General features: G+C 44.7%; 1 protein-coding gene across 1 annotated transcript; it reads left to right on the plus strand.

Moving 5' to 3' along the window:
* Positions 1–19,795: 19,795 nt before the first annotated feature.
* On the plus strand, positions 19,796–22,751 carry LOC147960616 (uncharacterized). Its single transcript, XM_087533442.1, has 12 exons — positions 19,796–19,800; positions 19,854–19,998; positions 20,150–20,228; positions 20,369–20,422; positions 20,553–20,652; positions 20,735–20,825; positions 21,370–21,563; positions 21,646–21,944; positions 22,017–22,090; positions 22,405–22,461; positions 22,570–22,649; positions 22,697–22,751. Exons 1-12 carry the CDS (start codon positions 19,796–19,798, stop codon positions 22,749–22,751), a joined length of 1,233 nt encoding a protein of 410 aa, XP_087389568.1.
* The last annotated feature ends 3,514 nt before the right edge of the window (positions 22,752–26,265 follow it).

A 26,265-nucleotide genomic window follows, 5' to 3' on the forward strand; every position in this document is an offset into this window, starting at 1 on the left:
AACCCGCGTCTTGTTAGCCCGAAATATTTAAGATATATCTTTGTCTCGTTGTGCTCCGACAACTCCCTCCATCTCAACCCGCGCCTTGCTATTCCGAAATTACAACGCGCGTGAAAACTCCCACCTCCTGTGAAATCCCGACACATGAAATGCCCGTGGTACCCCTGAACCGAAAGAACCGCGTCAAATCGGTGGGGGTACTTTTGTAACTTACCCCACATTTCAGACAAGCGCGTCTCTAAGCCATGGTTCCCCACTGCCATCCCATCCGCCCACCCATTCGTACACCGAGGCCACGAAAACCCGCGACGAAACCCCACACCATGCTCCGTCCGTCACCCAGCCGGAGCCTCTTCCCCAACGACATCGTCCACAACAACACCTCGACGTCCCTCATCCACTGTACCAGATGAGGATCCGTCGTCGATCTCATCATCCCGCCGGTTCAGCCACCCCGTCCTCCACCTCCAAGGAGCTTCCCTGACGTTCCCCTCGTCTTTTGTGCCACCTCCATTCCCACACCACCGTCTTCACCTGCACCACCGGAAGAGCATCATCATCACCGTTTCCTCGGATGAAGCTGCGGCCTAATCGACGCCACCATAGAGGTTGTACACTAATCGCCGCATTTTCTTCTTGATTCGATCTCATGATGCTGCCGGCGCTCAGTCCCGAGCCGACACAGCGCGGCTCCATCCACGGCGGCGTCGCCGGCCACTTCCTCCACGGCGTTGCTCCCTTGGCGGCGACGTCCACATCAGTAGGACCTGCTGCTGCTTTAGCTCTCGCTCGCGTTGCTGCTCTGCTCTTGCTCTTGGTCCCCTGCCTGGTCTGCTCTTGCTATTGCTCTTGCTCGCGCTGCTGCTCTCGCTCTTGCTCTTTCTTGCGATGCTGCTCCGATTTAGCTACACTTCAGTCGACTGAATCGACTTTTGGTCAGTCGATTTTCAGGGGGTGTGGGGGGGGGGGCTCGCCGGGGTGAAGGAAGAACCAGCCGCAGCGGAGAGGGGGGCTCGCCGGAGAGGTACCCCACTATCTATCTTAGGGTTCAGGATGGGGATGGTGATCGCCAGCGGTGGCGGGGCGTTGGCGGGGCGGTGGCGTGGGGATCGCCAGAGAAAAAGCTCGGCACGGGGGGGCCTAGAGGGATGGCCGGACCGGCTGTGGGGAGTGTTTTCGGGGCGGGCGGGGCGGCGCACCGCCGACCGCGGGCAGCGGGGGGCTGCTGTTTGGCCGGCTCAGGGGGTGGAGGTTGAAGATGAACCACAGGCCCTTGATTTCGTATCCAACGACTACAAAATCGACTGACCAGAGATGAAAAAGTCAGTCGACCGACGTGTAGCCTCACCTTGCTAGTGCGTTCAGTTTCGACAGCAAAATTTAGTTTCGACAGTTAAGTTCAGTTTCGACAGTTAAGTTCAGAGATGAGCGGCTGATGTATTTTACATCTATCACTTTGTGGTTATGTATTTTACGTCATGTATTGGAGATGCTATTAGAATTCCACTCAGGTTAACGTTGTTCGTTGTCTCTCTTGTCCTGCTTCAGCCTCGGCGTCGTACAACTCACCGGAGCTGCTCCAACGACGAAACCCTCCATCACAGTGGAGCAGTACCTCGGGCTCCATCTCCAGACGCCTAAGATCTTCTTCCCCTCCTCTGACAGCCAAGTCAGTCGGAGCATCCTCACCGGCCAACCCAATCACGCTGAGATCGACATGGCTTCACCAAAGAGGTTGTCCACTTATTGCATCTCTTTTTTACTCTACATGTTATATATATTGTCCACTGAGCACACAGATTTGTTCCTTTAGTGTCTCCTTGAAAGAAAAAATGTAGGAATTTTAATTTTCACTTGTCCTCCTTTTCAAATTCCTATTCATGAAGCACAAGACTAAGAGATAGTAGCATAATAGCATTATAACCGTACATTTTCTTGTGGTTTGACTTAATGTCACCATGCTTCTTTGCATCTTGTGATCTTCCAACTGTTGTGAATCAAACACCCAGATTGGCAAAAATCCTGTGTTTTTAAATTCTCAGTTTTGCACGTGCATTCCTATCCTATTCCTGACTATTTCCTATCCCTGCATTGTTGGAATCCTCCAATTCAAACGAGCCCTTACAGAATTACTTCTCTTACAGATAGTTGTCAAAGAAAACCTTGCGTGGTTTGTCCCGCTCCTGCTGCGCCGTCGTCCACCCCAGCTCGGCTGCTCCAATGACAGAAGGGTCCAGCACAGCAGCGATCCGGCCTCCAGACTGTCTTTCGCTGCCTCGGATCTTCTTCCCCGCCGCTGGCAGCCATGAAAACTGCACTACCATCATCAACCGAGCAGATGACCTCGAGGACTACACGGGTCCGCAAGAGAGGTCACACTCTTTCATGTCTGCTTACGTTATGCATCGCTTAATATTACATGCTACTTCATCGTCCTGTTCACCGATTAGACTCTGAGTCAGCTCCAAACTAATGGTCAAACTTGAGTTTTTAAATGGTTGTGGGGTACATATCGGGGCTGCTATCTATAGTATCTATCTACTATCTGGTTAATCTCCGGTGTCTACTATGAGTTTCATGTTGGGTGGGAAACAAACAGTAAAGAAGCCATTATCTGTATTTTTTAACTGAAGCCATTATCTGCCTGCTATTATTGGTTTTGGGTCTATCCACAGGTTGCTACCATCACTCTGGACTTCTGCATGCACTCCTTACATAATCTCACTATGTTTTATTCCTATGCATGACAGTTATTGTAAACAATGGAACTGAACATGTAGAGCAAAAGAGACGAGCCTTGCGTGGCAATAAAATTTCATGCAGACGTCGCTCCATGGTAGGCGCAAAGGCAGCCTCCCCTCCACGCATTTCGGAATGTAATCGAGAGGAAGATATCTGTTCTGAGGGGGATTCAGAAGGAGAAGACAATTCCTATTTACCCCCTGAGGTCTTCGCTCTAACTTGGCATGCTGATGTTGGTTATATCATGCATATGGTGTCTTGCATTGCTTACTTTATACATCAAATATGTCATCTGCTTAGTTTAGACATCCTTTGTGCGAATGCCATCTTTTTTTTCGTTACATATTACATTTTTCAATAATGTTATTACATTCAACTCCTCTTCGTGTGCATCAGCCATTTGACATGGTGATGGAAAATTCTGGAGTGAAAACAAGGTCTTCAGAGCAGACTATGTTATCTGACGAAGCGCATATCTCACTGGTTACGGATAGCTCCTCAGAGGAGGATTTCAAAGACAGATGACCAGTCCTATTCCCCCCCCCGCCAGGTGTATGCTCTAACTTCGCAGGGTTATGTTGCTCATATCGTGCGTATGGTGGCTCGCATTGCTATGTCATTTGATTAGTTTAGACATGCTTTGTGTGAATGCCACCTGTTCAGTGTCTAATTACCATATATGTGAATTTTGCATTCCCATCTTGTTGCAAGACATTATATATGTGAATTATAGAATGCTATCTTGTTGCAAAGGCATTATATATGTGAATTATGCAATGCCATGTTGTTTAGCCAATCGTCATGTATGTGAATTATATCATGCTTTCATTTTTTTGTATTACGTGTTCCATTTGTCGACAACATTTGTATATTCAACTACTCTTCCTGTGCATCAGCCATTTGAAGCGGTGATGGAAGTATCTGGAGTGAAAACAAGGTATTCAGAGCAGACAATGCTACCTGCTGAAGCAGACATATTGCTGGTTACAGAGAGCTCCTCAGAGGAGGATTTAGAGACTGATGACCAGTCCTATTTTCCCCCTGAGGTCTATGCTCAAACTTGGTAGGGTTATATTACCCATGTCATGCATGTTGTCTTGCATTGCTTACTTTTTACATCATATATGGATTGCCATCTGCTTACTTGCTTACTATATAAATCATATATTTGAATTATATCATGCCATCATGTTTACATAGTACATACACATCATCTATCTGAATTATGGCATGGCAACCCATTTAATAAAGACATCATATAGTTATATCATCTCATCCTGTTTAGTGTTTACAGTCATCATATTTTGAATTATGGCATTCTATCCGTGAATGTATGTGAACTATGGCATGCCAACCTATTTAATAAACACATTATATAGTTATGTCATGTCATCCTATTTACATAGTCTCATATTTTGAACTATGGCTTTCCATATTTTTTAGTTAGCCATCATAATGTGAAATTGTGTCATGCTATCCTGTTTAGTTAGCCATCATATATGTGAAATTGTGTCATGCTATCCTGTTTGGTTAGACAACATAAATATGAATCGTTTCATGCCCTCTTTTATTCCCCACTATCCATTGCACCTGTCTATCATACAATGTCTATACTTTCAATTACTTTTCTTGTTTATCAGCCATTTGAATTGGAGAGCATGATGGCAGTATCTAAAGGAGTAACAACACGGTTTTCAGAAAAGATAGTGCTACCAGTTGATGCAGATAGAACCACGGTTGTACTTTCCCAAGGACCAGATCCACCACACATAACCCAGACTCTCGCAGATTGTACCCCTACCCAGTTTGACAGAGAACTAGCTACACCCCTTCTAACACCAACCCCGACAGATAGTAACCCAGTTCCAGTTGACACAACACCGTCTCCACCACAGAGCACCCAAACACGAGCAGTTAGTAAGGGAACTGCAGTGCCCAAAGCACGAGGACCACCACTCCGAATCCCAACTCAACGCTTAAAGGAGAAGAAGATTTGTTCCCAGGTCAGGTTCTGTAGCTATGGTTCATACTCCTTGCTCTTGCATGACGGTATTTACTCATACCAACTATTTTCAAATTTGAAGGATGGAATTGAAACTCCAATGGTGCAATAGGTATGTTTTAAACCTGTTTCTTTAACTGGTTTAATTTGTTGTTGTAACCTGATCTATGTTGATTTTAGTTCCAATTGAATAAACAGTTATGTTCTCATGTCATGCACATTACAAGTGTTGTTATTGCTCTATAGTTACCCACACTTATATTTTGTCTATTCTGCTTTGCCTTGAACAAATATTATTTGAACTGTGTCTCTATCTTGATTTGGCAACAAAAACTAGAATGATATAGACCATAAAGTGACCATGGTACATAGATATATGTTTGTTTCATGCTGTTATCCTGTCCACTTTACTACTGAACTCATTTACCAAAATGAGTTTCATATACAACATGGTAAACATGTGATGTGTCTGCTTGTTTCTCTTTTAGAATGCGGACAAAATATTGGAGAACACTACCGTGTTATCTAATGGTAAAGGAAGTAATGCAGATAAGGTTCAAGATAGTGAGACATCCCTGTTGGTCTCCAAGAAAGCTAATAAAAACTATCTTGACGACAGTGAGGGAACCCAAAAGTCCTGTCTTGATGTAGTGTTCGAGTTACTGGCCACTACTGCTGGCACAAGCTCTTCGAACTCGCTGCCTGAATCAGTTCGTCTTCTTGAGTCTCAACTTCAAGTTGAAAGACATCGATCAGATGTGCTGCGATAGGAAGCTGAAGGACTGAGGAAGTCCCTGCAGAATTTAGATGCATATTTTCTGGTGCAACAGCAAGCGCTGGAGGATTTAAGCGCCAAACAAGAGAAAGTTAATAAGCTTGCTAAGCATCTTGCCAGCATTATGGGTACCCAGGATATTGTTTCTTGAGATCTTCTGAAGTGGTTTCAGTTTTGGATTTGTTTTGCTGCGGCGTTTATTTGCGCTGGTCGCCAACTTTGACAACCAGTGTATATGATATGCTGCTTTGTTCCCTATATTTGCACTGGTGGCGAACTTTGATGCCCAATGGATGTAATATGTGTAATAGTCGTGATAGCCTAGCGTTAGTTGCTTGCTTATTTATTTCCTTGTTGTCTTGTTTATTTGTTAGCTTGTAGTGAAGGAAATATGCCCTAGAGGCAATAATAAAGTTATTATTTATTTCCTTATATCATGATAAATGTTTATTTTTCATGCTAGAATTGTATTAACCGGAAACATAATAATGTGTGAATACATAGACAAACAGAGTGTCACTAGTATGCCTCTACTTGACTAGCTCGTTGATCAAAGATGGTTATGTTTCCTAACCATAGACATGAGTTGTCATTTGATTAACGGGATCACATCATTAGGAGAATGATGTGATTGACTTGACCCATTCCGTTAGCTTAGCACTCGATCGTTTAGTATGTTGCTATTGCTTTCTTCATGACTTATACATGTTCCTTTGACTATGAGATTATGCAACTCCCGTTTACCGGAGGAACACTTTGTGTGCTACCAAACGTCACAACATAACTGGGTGATTATGAAGGTGCTCTACAGGTGTCTCCGAAGGTACTTGTTGGTTTGGCGTATTTCGAGATTAGGATTTGTCACTTCGATTGTCGGAAAGGTATCTCTGGGCCCACTCGGTAATGCACATCACTATAAGCCTTGCAAGCATTATAACTAATGACTTAGTTGCGGGATGATGTATTACGGAACGAGTAAAGAGACTTGCCGGTAACGAGATTGAACTAGGTATTGAGATACCGATGATCGAATCTCGGGCAAGTAACATACCAATGACAAAGGAAACAACGTATGTTGTTATGCGGTTTGACAGATAAAGATCTTCGTAGAATATGTGGGAGACAATATGAGCATCCAGGTTCCGCTATTGGTTATTGACTGGAGACGTGTCTCGGTCATGTCTACATAGTTCTCGAACCCATAGGGTCCGCACGCTTAAAGTTTCGATGACAATTATATTATGAGTTTATGAGTTTTGATGTACCGAAGGAGTTCGGAGTCCCGGATGAGATCGGGGACATGACGAGGAGTCTCAAAATGGTCGATACGTAAATATCGATATATTGGATGACTATATTCGGACATCGGAAAGGTTCTGAGTGGTTCGGGTATTTTTCGGAGTACCGGGGAGTTACGGGAATACGGGGGAAGAAGTATATGCGCCTTATTGGGCTTTAGAGGAGAGGGAGAGGCAGGCCGCGCGCCCCGCATTGACTAGTCCGAATTGGACTAGGGGGAGGGGCGGCGCCCCCTCCTTCCTTCTCTTCCCTCTTCCCTTTCCTTGACTCCTACTCCTAATACTTGGAAGGGCGGAATCCTACTCCCGGTGGGAGTAGGACTCCTCCAGGGCGCGCCATAGGGGCCGGCCCTCTCCCCCTCCTCCACTCCTTTATATACGGGGGCAGGGGGCACCCCATAGACACAACAATTGATCGTTTGATCTTTTAGCCATGTGCGGTGCCCCCCTCCACCATAGTCCACCTCGATAATAATGTAGCGGTGCTTAGGCGAAGCCCTGCGTCGGTAGAACATCAACATCGTCACCACGCCATCGTGCTGACAAAACTCTCCCTCAACACTCGGCTGGATCGGAGTTCGAGGGACGTCATCGGGCTAAACGTGTGCTAAACTCGGAGGTGCCATGCGTTCGGTACTTGATCGGTCGGATCGTGAAGACATACGACTACATCAACCGCGTTGTGCTAACGCTTCCGCTTTCGGTCTACGAGGGTACGTGGACAAACTCTCCCCTCTCGTTGCTATGCATCACCATGATCTTGCGTGTGCGTAGGAAATTTTTGAAATTACTACGTTCCCCAACAGTGGAATCCGAGCCTGATTTTATGCGTAGATGTCATATGCACGAGTAGAACACAAGTGAGTTGTGGGCGATATAAGTCATACTGCTTACCATCATGTCATACTTTGGTTCGGCGGTATTGTTGGATGAAGCGGCCCAGACTGACATTACGCGTACGCTTACGCGAGACTGGTTCTACCGACGTGCTTTGCACACAGGTGGCTGGCGGGTGTCAGTTTCTCCAACTTTAGTTGAACCGAGTGTGGCTACGCCTGGTCCTTCCAAAGGTTAAAACAGCACCAACTTGACAAACTATCGTTGTGGTTTTGATGCGTAGGTAAGAACGGTCCTTGCTAAGCCCAGTAGCAGCCACGTAAAACTTGCAACAACAAAGTAGAGGACGTCTAACTTGTTTTTGCAGGGCATGTTGTGATGTGATATGGTCAAGATGTGATGAGATATAAGTTGTTGTATGAGATTATCATGTTTTGTTGAAGTTATCGGCAACTGGCAAAAGCCTTATGGTTGTCTCTCTATTGCGTAAGATGCAAGCGCCAAATAATTGCTTTACTTTTATCGCTATGCGATAGCAATAGTTGCAAGAGCAATTGTTGGCAAGACGACCATGTGACGACACATTGATATAGATCAAGATGATGGAGATCATGGTGTCATGCCGGTGACAATGGAGATCATGACGATGCTTTGGAGATGGAGATCAAAGGCACAAGATGATGATGGCCATATCATGTCACATATTATGATTGCATGTGATGTTTATCGTTTATACATCTTATTTTTCTTATTATGATTGCATATAAGATGATCTCTCACTAAATTATCAAGGTATAAGTGTTCTCCCTGAGTATGCACCGTTGCGAAAGTTCTTCATGCTGAGACACCACGTGATGATCGGGTGTGATAGGCTCTACGTTCAAATACAATGGGTGCAAAACAGTTGCACACGCGGAATACTCAGGTTAAACTTGACGAGCCTAGCATATAACAGATATGGCCTCGGAATACTGAGACCAGAAGGTCGAGCGTGAATCATATAGTACATATGATCAACATAGCGATGTTCACCATTAAAACTACTCCATCTCACGTGATGATCGGACATGGTTTAGTTGATATGGATCACGTGGTCACTTAGAAGATTAGAGGGATGTCTATCTAAGTGGGAGTTCTTAAGTAATATGATTAATTGAACTTTAATTTATCATGAACTTAGTCCTGGTAGTATTAGCATATCTATGTTGTAGATTAATAGCTCGCGATGTTGCTCCCAGTTTATTGTGTTCCTAGAGAAAAATTATGTTGAAAATGTTAGTAGCAATGATGCGGATTGGATCCGTGATCTGAAGTTTATCCTCATTGCTGCACAGAAGAATTATGTCCTTGATGCACCGCTAGCTGACAGACCTATTGCAGGAGCAGATGCAGACATTATGAACGTTTGGCTAGCTCAATATGATGACTACTTGATAGTATAGTGCACCATGCTTAACGGCTTAGAATCGGGACTTCAAAGACGTTTTGAACATCATGGACCATATGAGATGTTCCAGGAGTTGAAGTTAATATTTCAAGCAAATACCCGAGTTGAGAGATATGAAGTCTCCAACAAGTTCTATAGCTAAAAGATGGAGGAGAATAGCTCAAGCAGTGAGCATATGCTCAGATTGTCTGGGTACTACAATCGCTTGAATCAAGTGGGAGTTAATCTTCCAGATAAGATAGTGATTGAAAGAATTCTCTAGTCACCATCACCAAGTTAGTAGAACTTCGTGATGAACTATAATATGCAAGGGATAACGGAAACGATTCCCAAGCTCTTCGTGATGCTGAAATCGATGAAGGTAGAAATCAAGAAAAACATCAAGTGTTGATGGTTAACAAGACCACTAGTTTCAAGAAAAAGGGCAAAGGGAAGAAGGGGAACTTCAAGAAGAACGGCAAGCAAGTTGCTGCTCAAGTGAAGAAGCCCAAGTCTGGTCCTAAGCCTGAGACTAAGTGCTTCTACTGCAAAGGGACTGGTCACTGGAAGCGGAACTGCCCCAAGTATTTGGCGGATAAGAAGGATGGCAAAGTGAACAAAGGTATATTTGATATACAGATTATTGATGTGCATTTCTCTAGTGTTTATAGCAACCCCTCGGTGTTTGATACTGGTTCAGTTGCTCAGAGTAGTAACTCGAAATGGGAGTTGCAGAATGAACAGAGACTAGTTAAGGGTGAAGTGACGATGTGTGTTGGAAGTGGTTCCAAGATTGATATGATCATCATCGCACACTCCCTATACTTTCGGGATTAGTGTTGAACCTAAATAAGTGTTATTTGGTGTTTGCATTGAGCATGAATATGATCTGATCATGTTTATTGCAATGCGGTTATTCATTTAAGTTAGAGAATAATTATTGTTCTGTTTACATGAATAAAACCTTATATGGCTACACACCCAATGAAAATGGTTCATTGGATCTCGATCGTAGTGATACACATATTCATAATATTGAAGCAAAAAGATGCAAAGTTAATAATGATAGTGCAACTCATTTGTGGCACTGCCGTTTAGGTCATATTGGTGTAAAGCGCATGAAGAAACTCCATGCTGATGGGATTTTGGAATCACTTGATTATGAATCACTTGATGCTTGGGAACCATGCCTTGTGGGCAAGATGACTAAAGACTCCGTACTCCGGAACAATGGGGCGAGCAACTGACTTATTGGAAATAATACATACTGATGTATGCGATCCGATGAGTGTTGAAGCTCGCGGTGGGTATCGTTATTTTCTGACCTTCATAGATGATTTGAGCAGATATGGGTATATCTACTTGATGCTGAAACATTTGAAAAGTTCAAAGAATTTCAGAGTGAAGTGGAAAATCATCGTGACAAGAAAATAAGGTTTCTACGATCTGATCGCGGAGACAAATATTTGAGTTACGAGTTTGGTCTTCGATTAAAACAATGTGGAATAGTTTCACAAATTCGTGCCACCTGGAACACCACAGCATAATGGTGTGTCCGAACATCATAACTATACTTTATTGGATATAGTACAATCTATGATGTTTCTTACCGATTTACCACTATCTTTTTGGGGTCATGCATTAGAGATAGCTGCATTCACGTTAAAAGGGACACCATCTAAGTCCGTTGAGACGACACAATATGAACTGTGGTTTGGCAAGAAACCAAAGTTGTCGTTTCTTAAAGTTTGGGGTTGCAATGCTTATAAGAAAAAGTTTCATCATGATAAGCTCAAACCCAAATCGAATAAATATGTCTTCATAGAATACCCAAAGGAAAATGTTGGGTACACCTTCTATCACAGATCCAAAGGCAAGATATTCGTTGCTAAGAATAGATCCTTTCTAGAGAAGGAGTTTCTCGTGAAAGAAGTGAGTGGGAGGAAAGTAGAACTTGATGAGGTAACTGTACCTTCTCCCTTATTGTAAAGTAGTTCATCACAAAAATCTGTTTCTGTGACTACTACACCAATTAGTGAGGAAGCTAATGATGATGATCATGTAACATTAGATCAAGTTACTACCGAATCTCGTAGGTAAACCAGAGTGAGATCCGCACCAGAGTGGTACGGTAATCATGTTCTGCAAGTCATGTTACTAGACCATGACGAACTTGCGAACTATGAGGAAGCGATGATGAGCCCAGATTCCGCGAAATGGTTTGAGGCCATGAAATCTGAGATAGGATCCATGTATGAGAACAAAGTACGGACTTTGGTTGACTTGCCCGATGATCGGGAAGCCATAGAAAATAAATGGATCTTCAAAAAGAAGACGAACAATGATAGTAGTGTTACTATCTACAAAGCTAGACTTGTCGAAAAAGGTTTTTGACAAAGTTCAAGGTGTTGACTACGATGAGAGTTTCTCACTCGTATCGATGCTTAAAGTCTGTCCGAATCATGTTAGCAATTGTCGCATTTTATGAAATCTGGCAAATGCATAAACAAAACTGCATTCCTTAATGGATTTATTAAAGAAGAGTTGTATATGATGCAACCAGAAGGTTTTGTCAATCCTAAAGGTGCTAACAAAATATGCAAGCTCCAGCGATCCATCTGTGGACTGGTGCAAGCATCTCGGAGTTGGAATATACGCTTTGATAAGTTGATCAAAGCATATAGTTTTATACAGACTTGCGGTGAAGCCTGTATTTACAAGGAAGTGAGTGGGAGCACTATAACATTTCTGATAAGTATATGTGAATGACATATTGTTGATCGGAAATAATATAGAATTATTCTGCAAAGCATAAAGGAGTGTTTGAAAGGAGTTTTTTCAAAAGACCTCGGTGAAGCTGCTTACATATTGAGCATCAAGATCTATAGAGATAGATCAAGATGCTTGATAAGTTTTTTCAATGAGTACATACCTTGACAAGATTTTGAAGTAGTTCAAAGTGGAACAGTCAAACAAAGAGTTCTTGCCTGTGTTACAAGGTATGAAATTGAGTAAGACTCAAAGCCCGACCACGACAGAAGATAGAAAGAGAATGAAAGTCATTCCCTATGCCTCAGTCATAGGTTCTATAAAGTATGACATGCTGTGTACCAGATCTATTGTATACCCTACACTGTGTTAAGCAAGGGAGTACAATAGTGATCTAGGAGTAGATCACTGGACATCGGTCAAAGTTATCCTTAGTGGAATAAGGATATGTTTCTCGATTATGGAGGTGACAAAAGGTTCGTCGTGAAGAGTTACGTCGATGCAAGTTTTTGACACTAATCCAGATGACTCTAAGTCTTAATCTGGATACATATTGAAAGTGGGAGCTATTAAGCTAGAAGTAGCTCCGTGCAGAGCATTGTAGACATAGAATTTGCAAAATACTTAAGGATCTGTATGTGACAGATCCGTTGAATAAAATTATCTCACAAGAAAAACATGATCACACCTTAGTGCTCTTTGGGTGTTAATCACATAAGCGATGTGAACTAGATTACAGACTCTAGTAAACCCTTTGGGTGTAGGTCACATGACGATGTGAACTATGGATGTTAATCACATGGTGATGTGAACTATTAGTGTTGAATCACATGGCGATGTGAACTAGATTATTGACTCTAGTGCAAGTGGGAGACTGAAGGAAATATGCCCTAGAGGCAATAATAAAGTTATTATTTATTTCCTTATATCATGATAAATGTTTATTTTTCATGCTAGAATTGTATTAACCAGAAACATAATACATGTGTGAATACATAGACAAACAGAGTGTCACCAGTATGCCTCTACTTGACTAGCTCGTTGATCAAAGATGGTTATGTTTCCTAACCATAGACATGAGTTGTCATTTGATTAACGGGATCACATCATTAGGAGAATGATGTGATTGACTTGACCCATTCCGTTAGCTTAGCACTCGATCGTTTAGTATGTTGCTATTGCTTTCTTCATGACTTATACATGTTCCTATGACTATGAGATTATGCAACTCCCGTTTACCGGAGGAACACTTTGTGTGCTACCAAACGTCACAACGTAACTGGGTGATTATAAAGGTGCTCTACAGGTGTCTCCGAAGGTACTTGTTGGGTTGGCGTATTTCGAGATTAGGATTTGTCACTCCGATTGTCGAAAAGGTATCTCTAGGCCCACTCGGTAATGCACATCACTATAAGCCTTGCAAGCATTGCAACTAATGAGTTAGTTGCGGGATGATGTATTACGGAACGAGTAAAGAGACTTGCCTGTAACGAGATTGAACTAGGTATTGAGATACCGACGATCGAATCTCGGGCAAGTAACATACCGATGACAAAGGGAACAACGTATGTTGTTATGCGGTCTGACTGATAAAGATCTTCGTAGAATATGTGGGAGCTAATATGAGCATCTGGTTATTGACCGGAGACGTGTCTCGGTCATGTCTACATAGTTCTCGAACCCGTAGGGTCCGCACGCTTAAAGTTTTGATGAGAATTATATTATGAGTTTATGAGTTTTGATGTACCGAAGGAGTTCGGAGTCCCGGATGAGATCGGGGACATGACGAGGAGTCTCAAAATGGTCGAGACGTAAAGATCGATATATTGGACGACTATATTCGGACATCGGAAAGGTTCTGAGTGGTTCGGGTATTTTTCGGAGTACCGAGGAGTTACGGGAATACGGGGGAAGAAGTATATGTGCCTTATTGGGCTTTAGAGGAGAGGGAGAGGCAGGCCGTGCGCCCCCCATTGACTAGTCCGATTGGACTAGGGGGAGGGGCGGCGCCCCCTCCTTCCTTCTCTTCCCTCTTCCCTTTCCTTGACTCCTACTCCTACTACTTGGAAGGGGGGGAATCCTACTCCCGGTGGGAGTAGGACTCCTCCAGGGCACGCCATAGGGGCCGGCCCTCTCCCCCCTCCTCCACTCCTTTATATATGAGGGCAGGGGGCACCCCATAGACACAACAATTGATCGTTTGATATTTTAGCCGTGTGCGGTGCCCCCCTCCACCATAGTCCACCTCGATAATACTGTAGCGGTGCTTAGGCGAAGCCCTGCGTCGGTAGAACATCAACATCGTCACCACGCCATCGTGCTGACGAAACTATCCCTCAACACTCGGCTGGATCGGAGTTCGAGGGACGTCATCGGGCTGAACGTGTGCTGAACTCGGAGGTGTCGTGCGTTCGGTACTTGATCGGTCGGATCGTGAAGACGTACGACTACATCAACCGCGTTGTGCTAACGCTTCCGCTTTCGGTCTACGAGGGTACGTGGACAAACTCTCCCCTCTCGTTGCTATGCATCACCATGATCTTGCATGTGCGTAGGAAATTTTTGAAATTACTACGTTCCCCAACATGTAGTCATAGCAGTTCTTTTTTCGCGGTTAGCTAGTGGCTGCAATAACCTATTTTTTAAAACTAGGCCGCAATAACCATGGGCTAATATTTACTGTAGTGACACTGGGCCTCCTACTGGCCGTAGAAACAGTGGGCCTTCTACGGGCCGTAGAAACAATGGGCCTTCTACGGGCCGTAGAAACAATGGACCTTCTGCGGGCCGTATTATCAATGGGCCTTATACGGGCCGTATAATCGATTGGCCAAACATGGGCCAAACAGACCGCATTATGGCCGTAAAAGGGTTAGAGTTGGAATCGTTTGTTCATGGGCCGACCATAACGGGCCATCATTAATAGGCCATATTTGATGACGCTATGAAATCGGCCCAATGTATTAACGGACCGCAAACGGGCCGACTGTAACCACGGGCTGAATTTGGCCCACAAGCAGAAAATGATAGTAACGGGCCGTAAGTAAATGAATGCTGGAAATGAGCCCAAGAATAAATGGGCTCTGAGAAGGCCGAAAGATAACATGGGCTGGAAACGGCCCAACGGAATAACGGGTCGTTAATGGGTATAAAATGATACACTGTTCATTACGGGCCAGTTTCACCACGGGCCATTAATGGGTGTAAAGTGATACACTGTTCATTACAGGCCAGTTTCACCACGGGCCGTTAATGGGTGTAAAGTGATACACTGTTCATTACGGGCCAGTTTCACCACGAGCCGTTAATAGGCCAAGAGTTACATAGGGCCTCATATGGGCAGAAAGACGTCATGGGCCATACATGGGCCAGAAGTGAAAACGGGCTGGAATCATATTGGATGGCCCACATGATGCTACTGGGCCTAATTCGAATAGGGCGTAATGGGCCTTGGGTTAGCGGGCTGTAAATGGGCTATATGCGAACAGGCCGTTAACAGGCTTTCCATGGGCTGGCCCGCCACCTTTTGACCAAGTCAAATAGGCCGGCCTTTTCACATGAATGGGCCTCTGTTGGGTCGTGCCACGTGTCGACGTTTCATAGGCGCCTATCTGACCCAATGACGAGCTGACACGTGTTTCGTCCGGCTAATAAGAATTTTACACGTGGAAATTTCCCATTGGTCGGGGCTGTTAACGGGTTATCAGATCCAAAACCCGACCCGATAGCTTAACGGCGTTCCGTTACGGTGGATGCCACGTGTCGGTCACCCTTGACGAAAGCACTTCTGTGACGCGCGATTTATCGTCATGGAAGTGGACACTTCCGTGATGATAATTTTGGCAATGTCATGGAACACTTCTACGACAGCACAGGTATGACTATCTTGATTCTGTCATAAATTTGTCATGGATGTACATGCATGACAGAAAACGCGACCTACTGTGACAAACTTGTATCATCACGGAAGTGTATTTTTTTGTAGTGCTACTAGTTGGTGTCTGATGCCTCTAGCTCGGCCGGCCTAGCAGCAACTTGAATTGATTGATCCATGGATTATGGAGGACAAAATTACTGTTATGGAGGACAAAATCCTGATTTGACCTCGTTTCAAAAGAAATTTCGATTCTGACCTCTTTGGGTGACGCCAACATCCCTGGCGTCTGGGTTGTGAAGCAGACGCCAGGCACCTTGGCGTCTGGCCCCTGGCCCGCACTACCCGCCTGCCCGTTGACCTGCTGACATGGCAAAGGGGCCAGACGCCAGGAACCCTGGTGTCTGGCCCTGGTAGGTTTACACCACACGTGGGCCCAGCCCATCCATCCCCAACCTCTCCCTGGCGGCGGCCGAACACAAGAGCAGAGTCCACTTTTCTCTCGCCCCTCTTCTCCCTCACATCAAATCCCCCCTTGATCTACTCCATCCTCCACCCAAATTTGTGGATCTGAGGCCCCCAAGCATCCTTGAGGTATTCTCCCCCATTCCCTCCAATTTGTTTTGATTAGAACATCTCTTTTTGGTTGCATTATTCATCATTGGGAGATGTTAGATGAGTACTTGTTGTTTTTGTTTTAGTAAATTTTGTGTAGTTGTTAGATGGTATAGTTGATTTGTAGATAGTAGATGATGTGTTGTTGAATATGTATGCAATTTGAAATTGTTTGGTTCATATGTAGATTATCCTATTGGCTTATTTTTTTTGCAAAAGAGATGATGAAATTGATGGTTGTATGTGACATGATTTGTTCCACAGATTGGGTTGTATAAATTAGATGTTATGTATTTGCATATGTTTTGAATAGGAGTGTTTTAAGGGAGAGAGAGATGTTGCATATGATGAAATTGTGCATATGGTTATGTGACACCATATTGTTTGAGAATTTTATTTGACTGAAAGATGATGTGCATATATTTGAGAAGAATGATGTGGTCATATGGAAAAAAGAATGCATGACTTGGAGAAGGCAATTGTATTGTTTGATATTGTTCATGTATTCATAGATGTTTGTGATCTATTTTGTAGGATGGCGGATGATGATGGACCTTGGTATGACGGATTAATTGATGAGTGGGATAAGGAGCATCGTGCTTGATACGTCTCCAACGTATCTATAATTTTTGATTGCTCCATGTTATATTATCTACTGTTTTGGACTATATTGGGCTTTATTTTCCACTTTTATATTATTTTTGGGACTAACCTATTAACCGGAGGCCCAGCCCAGAATTGTTGTTTTTTTGCCTATTTCAGAGTTTCGGAGAAACAGAATATCAAACGGAGTCCAAACGGAATAAAATCTTCGGGAACGTGATTTTCTCACCGAACGTGATCCAGGAGACTTGGACCCTACTCCAAGGAGTCAAAGAGGCGGTCACGAGGGTGGGGGGCGCGCCCCCCTAGGGCACGCCCCCTGCCTCGTGGGCCCCTCGGTGCTCCACCGACGTACTCCTTCCTCCTATATATACCTATGTACCCCCAAACGATCAGATACGGAGCCAAAAACCTAATTCCACCACCGCAACTTTCTGTATCCACGAGATCCCATCTTGGGGCCTGTTCCGGAGCTCCGCCGGAGAGGGCTGTCATCACGGAGGGCTTCTACATCATCCTAGCCCCTCCGATGAAGTGTGAGTAGTTCACCTCAGACCTTCGGGTCCATAGTTATTAGCTAGTTGGCTTCTTCTCTCTTTTTGGATCTCAATACAATGTTCTCCCCCTCTCTCGTGGAGATCTATTCGATGTAATCTTATTTTTGCGGTGTGTTTGTTGAGATCGATGAATTGTGGGTTTATGATCAAGTCTATCTATGAATAATATTTGAATCTTCTCTGAATTCTTTTATGTATGATTGGTTATCTTTGCAAGTCTCTTCGAATTATCAGTTTGGTTTGGCCTACTAGATTGGTTTTTCTTGCCATGGGAGAAGTGCTTAGCTTTGGGTTCAATCTTGCGGTGTCCTTTCCCAGTGACAGAAGGGGCAGCAAGGCACATATTGTATTGTTGCCATCGAGGATAACAAGATGGGGTTTTTATCATATTGCATGAAACTATCCCTCTACATCATGTCATCTTGCTTAAGGCGTTACTCTGTTTTTAACTTAATACTCTAGATGCATGCTGGATAGCGGTCGATGAGTGGAGTAATAGTAGTAGATGCAGGAAGGAGTCGGTCTACTTGTCTCGGACGTGATGCCTATATACATGATCATACCTAGATATTCTCATAACTATGCTCAATTCTATCAATTGCTCAACAGTAATTTGTTCACCCACCATAGAATACTTATGCTCTTGAGAGAAGCCACTAGTGAAACCTATGGCCCCCGGGTCTATTCTCATCATATCAATCTCCATCACTTAAATTTTGCTTTGCTTTTTGCTTTGCTTTTTTACTTTTCACTTTGCATCTCTATATCAAAAATACCAAAAATATTATCTATCATATCTATCAGATCTCACTCTCGTAAGTGACCGTGAAGGGATTGACAACCCCTAATCGTGTTGGTTGCGAGTAGCTATCGTTTTGTGCAGGTACGAGGGACTTGAGCGTAGCCTCCTACTGTATTGATACCTTGGTTCTCAAAAACTGAGGGAAATACTTACTCTACTTTGCTGCATCATCCTCTCCTCTTCGGGGAAAACCAACGTAGTGCTCAAGAGGTAGCAAGAAGAATCTCTGGCGCCGTTGCCGGGGAGTCTATGCAAAAAGTCAACATACCAAGTACCCATCACAATCCCTATCTCTCACATTACATTAGTTGCCATTTGCCTCTCGTTTTCCTCTCCCCCACTTCACCCTTGCCGTTTTATTTGCCCTCTCTTTTCCAATCTCCTCCTCTCTCTTTCTGCTTGCCTTTCTCTCGCTTGCCTTGTCGTCATGGCTAGTCTTTTATCTTCTCCGTTATCTCCCGAGAACGAAGTCCTAATTTTTAAACAAAGGGAGGGAGAAAATTTGAAAGATGCTTGGTATAGAATTTGCAATGCTCAAAATAGATCTACCAAGAAGCAATCTACTTCAGTTCTTCTTCACAATTTTTATGTAGGTGCCAATCCTTGGTATAGATATATCCTTGATACCATTACCGGAGGGAATTTCTTGGGTAGCCATACTTTTGATTCTTATAATGCTATGATAGATTTATTTGGCTCGCCACCTCTTTTGGTTAATGGAACTATGTTAACTTTGGAGCATGTTATGCAAAGACTTGAAATTATTAAAAATAAAGTTGCTACCATTGAATCAATTGAAAATCTAGCGCAGCAGCGTAGCATTCATGACAAATGGCCCATGTGCAGAAGCCTACAGCAAAAAACAGGCAGGATCCAACTACTGCGGCCCATGGTTGCAAACAGACCACTACCAAACATATGGGCCGGAATAAGAAAAGGGGAAGGAGGGGCAAACAAAGGCCACCTACCGCACTCCACATCTGCGCACCGACAATCTTCGCTTTACTCCCCCCCCCACAAAAAGAACACTGTGCATCATTCTTTTTCTCCCCATTGTCCACTGCCTATTGCTTTCCTCAAAGAATCTCCGGTGAAGGTGCCATGATTCAGTAACTTCCAGGAACAACGCGCTGTCCTACATTCCGGGGCAGCAACCACGAATACGAGCCAAGACCTTGCAGGTAAGACATTCGCATCCGGTTTTTTTTCAACAGCCATTACAACACTAGATCTGTTCCTTCTTATGTAACCTTGCCGACAACGCAACCCCTCCTCCATCACCGACAGCCTCAAACCCCCTTCCCCCCCCCCCCCCGCCTGGGACCCACGGACATACACCGACATGGTCCATACACTTCGAGTCGCTGTTTCCCTGCCATGAACAGTTCCCTGTGCACGCACCCCTACACCGCAGTCGCAACATTCGTCTCGACGGCTATAACCTTTCGAATACTTCCACCATGTACACTTCTAATGTTACCAACATTAATGTTCGATGCCGTAAACAGGACTTAAAGAATGGAACTCAATGTTATGCCCTTTGTTCTCTGCAGGATGGGTTATGTCATGCTTAAGGACGTAAACGCAAATTGCCATAATTGGATTGTTAAGGTCAGAACAGTACGGTTCTCCGATTTCATGACCACCAGTGTCCCACAAAAGAGAATCAGAATTGATCTTATCATGCTTGATGAACAGGTTTGTGCCACAACCGGCTGCCATGCTTCATAGATATTAACCATAGCAGTATGGCAACATATACCGTTACAGTGACGTTAAAGCTCCACATATTAAAAAAAGGAAGGCAAATACTCCTACCACTACTGTCTACTGACCCATAAATTGACAGGGAACTGCTATGGAAGGACAGGTCCTAGAGAGCTGGCTTCAAAGATTCAAAGGGCAAATTGAGGAAGACAAAATCTACTGTATTAAGCATTTCAGAGTGCAGAATGCAAAGAATATGTTTCGCACTACTGCCCATGACTACATGGCTGTTTTCACACCTTATACAAGATTGCAAGAAATTGTCCCTCACCATCCGCATTCCCAATGTACGCTTATTCAGCTGTGCCATTCCATATGCTAGAGACAAGGATCAACAACGACCAGCTAACTTCAGGTACTTCGGCAATAACCTGTAAAGCTACAACACCACATACACATTGTCCGTCCACCTTACACAAATGCATGAAAATGACAGCCTATCATGCATTTAGCACTTCAAAATTAACAAGTTACTTTTACTGCAGATGTCGTCGGTATTGTCACTGCCTTCACCCGTTGCGTTGACCAGGTTACACGCAGAGGCGATGTAAAGAAACTCAGAAACGTCTACATCTCTGATGCAAGGTATGTTTTGCTTACATCTTACCCAAACCTTTTTACATGTCCGATGACCTCATCACTTGCTGTAACTGATTGTCACAAGCAGCCAGAATGTCCCTGTCGCGCTTTGGGGTAAACATGCTGAAATGTTTGATGTTGATAGCTTCATATCAGTGCAGCCCGAGGATCCTTTGATCGTCCTATTCTGTGCTATGACATGCCGCAAATATAATGGTTTCCTCCACAACCTACCACAATCCTTTACATAATATTTTACATTATCTACAGCCAAAATAGTTTCAGATTACATAACAAAAACAAAAAATAACATGCTTCTCTTCATCCTGCAGACAAACTCTTAATACAGGGTTCCTTAGTGTGTCGCTGGTACCTTAATCCCGATATATCAGAGGCTCATGAACTCAAACAAAGGTAAATGCATATGCAGAAAACAGCATTACCCAACATATGTCGCATCGCTGCTTTAAAACATTAACTTCAGAACCTTTACAGAACGAACCACCCGTTCACTGTCATCATAGCAACTAATTTTTCCCTTTGTCAACTGCCAACATATGCTCCGGCAATTCATCCGCTCCCAAGTTCATGACAACACCGACACGAAGATTAGAGCATCAGGACGCAACTGTCTCCGAACTGGCTACACTCACTGATCCTCATGAGATGGATGTGATCATATCTTTCACACTCCAGTTTAATATCCATACGTGTGTTGCACAGCAATTTCCTAAATCATCTCAAACATACTATTTGCAGAAGAAACGCTTTGTCATCACTGCTAAGATTCAAAAGATTCCACGCAACCAACCATGGTGGTACCTAGCATGCACCACTTGCAAGAAGAAGGTTTTCCCTAGCGGCAACACATATAGATGCAGTGACACAACTTGCCACTCCACAGAAGCTGTTCCCAGGTAAAAATTCCATTCTCCAAAGCACCTCCACTCCACTCTGCATAAAAACCTACTGAGATGAAGATGTTTTATGCGTATGCAGATACCGTGTCCCTGTCAGGGTTGTTGAGCCCCATATCTCACTTGAAGATGCTACTGCACCTTCGATGGAACTTGCCATATTTGGTCCAAATGCGCAGCAAATTATTGGCCTACCTGTGGACGATCTCATGTCAAGATATGAGGATGCCGAAACATTTATGCCACATATCATAAAGGAACTGTGTGGCAAAATTCTCACTGTTCGTATCAGCCTCTCGGCCATTTCATTTGCAGACTTCGACAACCCACACGTCTCATACCAGGTGGATAACCTCCTCAATGTAATGGGAACTGACAGCGGTAAGGCACATCAGACTCAGATCTCGTCCCAGACGACCTGCACTAATTCACTCTTACCTTGCTCTCCTACAGAAGAACCTCAAAATGCAGAAACAGCAGGCCCCAAAGACGACCGTCATGACAGCAAAGGCAAAAAAACTGCCAAGGTACACTCTCCAACCAAAACCATAAACGGTTACGAAAATACGTTCAAGAAACAAATTATAACCCAAAGACACACGCAACATCGCAGGAAACTGCAGATGCAGAGAACTTCCTCCCTTCACCTGAGCATGAGCTGTTTCCTCTAATCCAAATATCTTTCATACTGCAACTGCCTTTGTCATTCATACGTACAAACAACACAATATCAAGGATATTTCCCTTACGTTAAATTGTCCATCCACATGCCCAACAGAAACTGATATGTAAAAAGAACTTTGGTTTTGCGACACCATATGATATATCTGTATTTTCGCAGCTCATTAGCCACCTAGCAACCCCATCGTCCCCACCAACAAGCACGACATTAGCACAGGTACGTTGTATCACTTTGCAAAATAAAACAAAGATAACAAACACATTATTACACCACTCTAGATCAGATAATTACATGCTAATATTCTATCACATGTCTCATCCTCAGATAAGAGAAGCACATGCCATGAACCAAACCAAGCGAAAGGACACCCATTCCACTTCACCGGAAGCAACTGCAGATAAAACGTAAAAAACGTAAAGTCCCTCCTACCGCTATATGTTAAGCTATACAGGATTAACATCAACATCGCCAGAACATCCAACGTGCAGTTCGTCAAAGTCTTCTGAAGGAACAAAAGTGGATGTTCCAACGCTTATCACAAATATACGCCGGAACATCCGACGATCCTTTTATCCCGGAAATACATGTTACTGATGTTTTCCTCCGACGATTGTTCCGGCGCACAAACCCTAGTCATCGGAGCTTCCGACGTTTTTCAGTTTTCGCGCATTTGACTCCAAATCTGTCTCTGTCTAGCAGGGCCCGCTCTTATAAATGTTCTTCTCCAAATCGATCTATTCCATTGTGCGTCGTCGCCCTAGTCTCTCCACGCCGTCGCCGCCGACAGCACTATGCTGCCGACCTCCTCCGTCCTGCGCGCGCCCTCTCGCTGGCTCCAGCGCCCGTGCGCCACCACCTCGCTGGCCTCCATCTTCCAGCGATGCTCGGAGACCCTTGCCGACTCCAGCGCCCGCGCACCACCACCTCGTCGACGCCGTGCGCCGTCGCCGTGCGGCACCATCGTCGCACCCTCTCACTGTTAAAGTCGTCGCCAGGACCTGCATTGCTCTCCCACGCATACGAGTCCTCTTCTCCAGCCGCCGAGTTCACTCGTCACTGCCGCCGGCGACCTCCTTCACCCAGCGCAGCGACCGACCTCGCCGTGATCCTCTCGTCGTCTACCTCACCTCCGAAACTTTGTGAGCTACCTTGATTCTTCGGTCCTAGTTTTCTTCACATGATTTCCGGTTGATAAAACTAATAATTCCTTAGGACTATACCTAGTTAACCATAGGGCAAATTTGAACTTAAGGCTAAATTGCTCTAGGGCTAATGTGACCATAGGGTAGAGTTCTTAGGACAAATAGATTTAGGGTTTCATGTCTTAGTCTTGTTCCTAAGAATGCATCTACTAGGGCTAATCCAAAGAAAATTTGATTAAGGCCAAAATTAATCTCTTAGATTAGCAATACCTAGAGCCCTCTTTTCCTTAATCCGAAAACATCTCCATGATCTAGGCTTAATTCTTCCAATCTTTCTAGCTCCCTTATCCGGCTCATTGTTTCCCATGTTTCATGCATCGATCTCGTTCTTATTATTTCAATCATAATCCTTACAGAGCGAGATGGCCGGACAAAAGAGGCATGGCAAGGAGATCGTTCAAGAGAAGAAGAAGAAGACAAAGGCCGAGAAAGCGGCCGAGCGTGCCGAGAGAGCGGCAAAGGCGGCCGATGATATTGCCGCCGGTCGTGCTCGTGGTTTCCGGATCCATGAGCCTAGCCAGGGGTCAGCCGAGGAGACATAGGAGGCCACTGATGCTCCAGTTACCACTCGCTCGGTTCTTCACACAAGGGGTGGTCGTGGGGGCAAGACTGTCCCCACGAAGGCTCGCTCCACTCGTCCCACAACAGAGGACCGTGTAGAGGACAAGGAGGCTGAAGAAGCTATCAGGAGGATGGACACAGCTGTTCGTGTGGCTGAGGGAGTTCCACTGCAAAGGCTCCCAAGATGAAGAAGTTGAGATGGATGGTGCAGTTACACGAGTGGCAGCCACAACCACGCTCCAGGGATATTGATGACAGGTTCTGGACAATGCTTCGGGCTAGTTTATATCAGACCCACAGGAGCCACTTGCTTTTCGAGCACAGAGTGATGGATTGGGTTGCTCTGAGTGAGGCTGCAGGAGATGTGGATATTAGGAGGCATTTTTCCTATATCCCAGGGCTGGAAGAGTTGCTAGAGACTCCTTTTGACAGGGTGGTCGAGGATTGGGTCAGAGTGTTCTACGCCACTCTATATATTGCTCAGGATAGGATGTCCATCTGGTTCATGTTTGGTGGAGAGCCGTACAGACTCACTCGTCAACAGATTGCAGATAGTCTAGGTCTGCAGCTTGGAGAGGTTTCTCTACATCATCTGGTCTATGGCTCAGCAGACCCTCCTCACAGAGCGTTGATTGGAGGACAGGCGCCAACACATGAGCAGATCTCCTTTCTCTTTCGACAGCCGTTCCCTGTGTCCTACCAGAGAGCACCTGATCTGCTTATTCCAGAGGCTTCGGTGGTGCTCAATGCCACCCGAAGGACTATCTTACCCAGGCTTGGGTACGCTGAGGGCTTCACTGGTCTTCAGCAGCAACTTGTCTATCACCTGATGAGCCACATACAATTTGATGTAGTAGACCTGCTTGTTGCTAAGATGGAGGACTTTACCATAGATGGTGCAGGAGCTCGGCGTCGACTACCATATGCCCACCTGATCTCACATCTTCTCTTGAGGCTCGGAGGAGAGGACAGTCCCCACAGAGCCTATTATGATAGACCTAAGACCTCCAGGCTGAAGGAATACAGACCAGCAGCTTTGAAGGATTCTCGAAGGGGGCGTCAGGCTCTCAAGGAGTTTATGGAGAGGCTCACACCAGCACAGAGGGCTGCATCTGAGGTAGAGGATGCAGCGCTTGATGAGGTAGAGGCATGACTCTCTGATGAAGTCCACTGGGTGACCTCTCAGAGTCTAATAGTGAGGAGCTTGAGTACTTACCACCACCACAGGGTGCTCATGACTCAAAGGCAGGGGGATCCACACAGGTTGCAGTCTCTTCTCCTCCACACACAGAGACGCCTGTCACAGTCACTGAGACGACGGTCCGGCAGCCCGCAGAGCTCACGTCTGTTCTGGCCACCTTGGCTCAGAACCAGCAGAGCCACAATGAGTTGCTTCTGAAGATGCAGCAGGACCAGGCACAGGAGCGAGCAGAGCAGGTACGATAGCGTGCTGCAGTTGAGCAGAGAGTGATACCGCTTCAGCAGCAGGTCTCTCAGGAGCGCGCTCAGTCTGAGGAGTGCATGATGGGCATGGTCGAGCGGATTGTGCAGCGACAGGACGCTCAGATGGCAGCCATGCAGCAGAGTGTGCAGGCTATCTTTGGCATTCTGTCTCAACTTCTCACTCAGCCTGACACAACTCTTTCAGGTCTACCAGGAGCTCCACAAGCAACACTCCAGGGCAATCCTCCTGTAGTACCAGCTGCCGTATCTTCTATGCCTTTCTCTGGAGTGTCACTTTCTACTCTATTTGGGTCAGCTGTTAGATTCTGAAGCGTGTGTAGAGGAAATTCTTGCATGTGTTCAACGAAAAGTGACACGGGAAATGAATGAAAGCCTCTTGAAGCCATTTACAGATGAAGAGATTTGGGATGCAGTATAGGTGATCTAAAAGCTCCTGGAGCCGATGGTTTCCCTGGTATTTTTTATAAACGGTTCTGGTATTTAATTGGAGACCGCGTGGAGCAAGAAGTGAGGGCGGTTTTGAATGGGGATGATATGCCACAAGGGTGGAATGACACAATTATTGTCCTCATTCCAAAGATAAGAAATCCTTCAAATTTAAATGATCTCAGACCTATCAGCTTATGTACTGTTTTATATAAAATTGTTTCTAAAGTACTAGCTAATAGGCTGAAAGGTCTGCTGCCACATATTATTTCCCCTTCCCAAAGTGCTTTTGTGCTAGGTCGTCTTATTACAGATAATGTTTTATTAGCCTATGAGCTTATCCATTACTTAAATTCTAAGAGGAGGG

The sequence above is a fragment of the Triticum urartu genome, chromosome 7A (genome assembly GCF_056163025.1).
Source record: "Triticum urartu cultivar PI428250 chromosome 7A, HENAU_Tu73, whole genome shotgun sequence".
In the NCBI taxonomy this organism is placed as follows: Eukaryota; Viridiplantae; Streptophyta; class Magnoliopsida; order Poales; family Poaceae; genus Triticum; species Triticum urartu.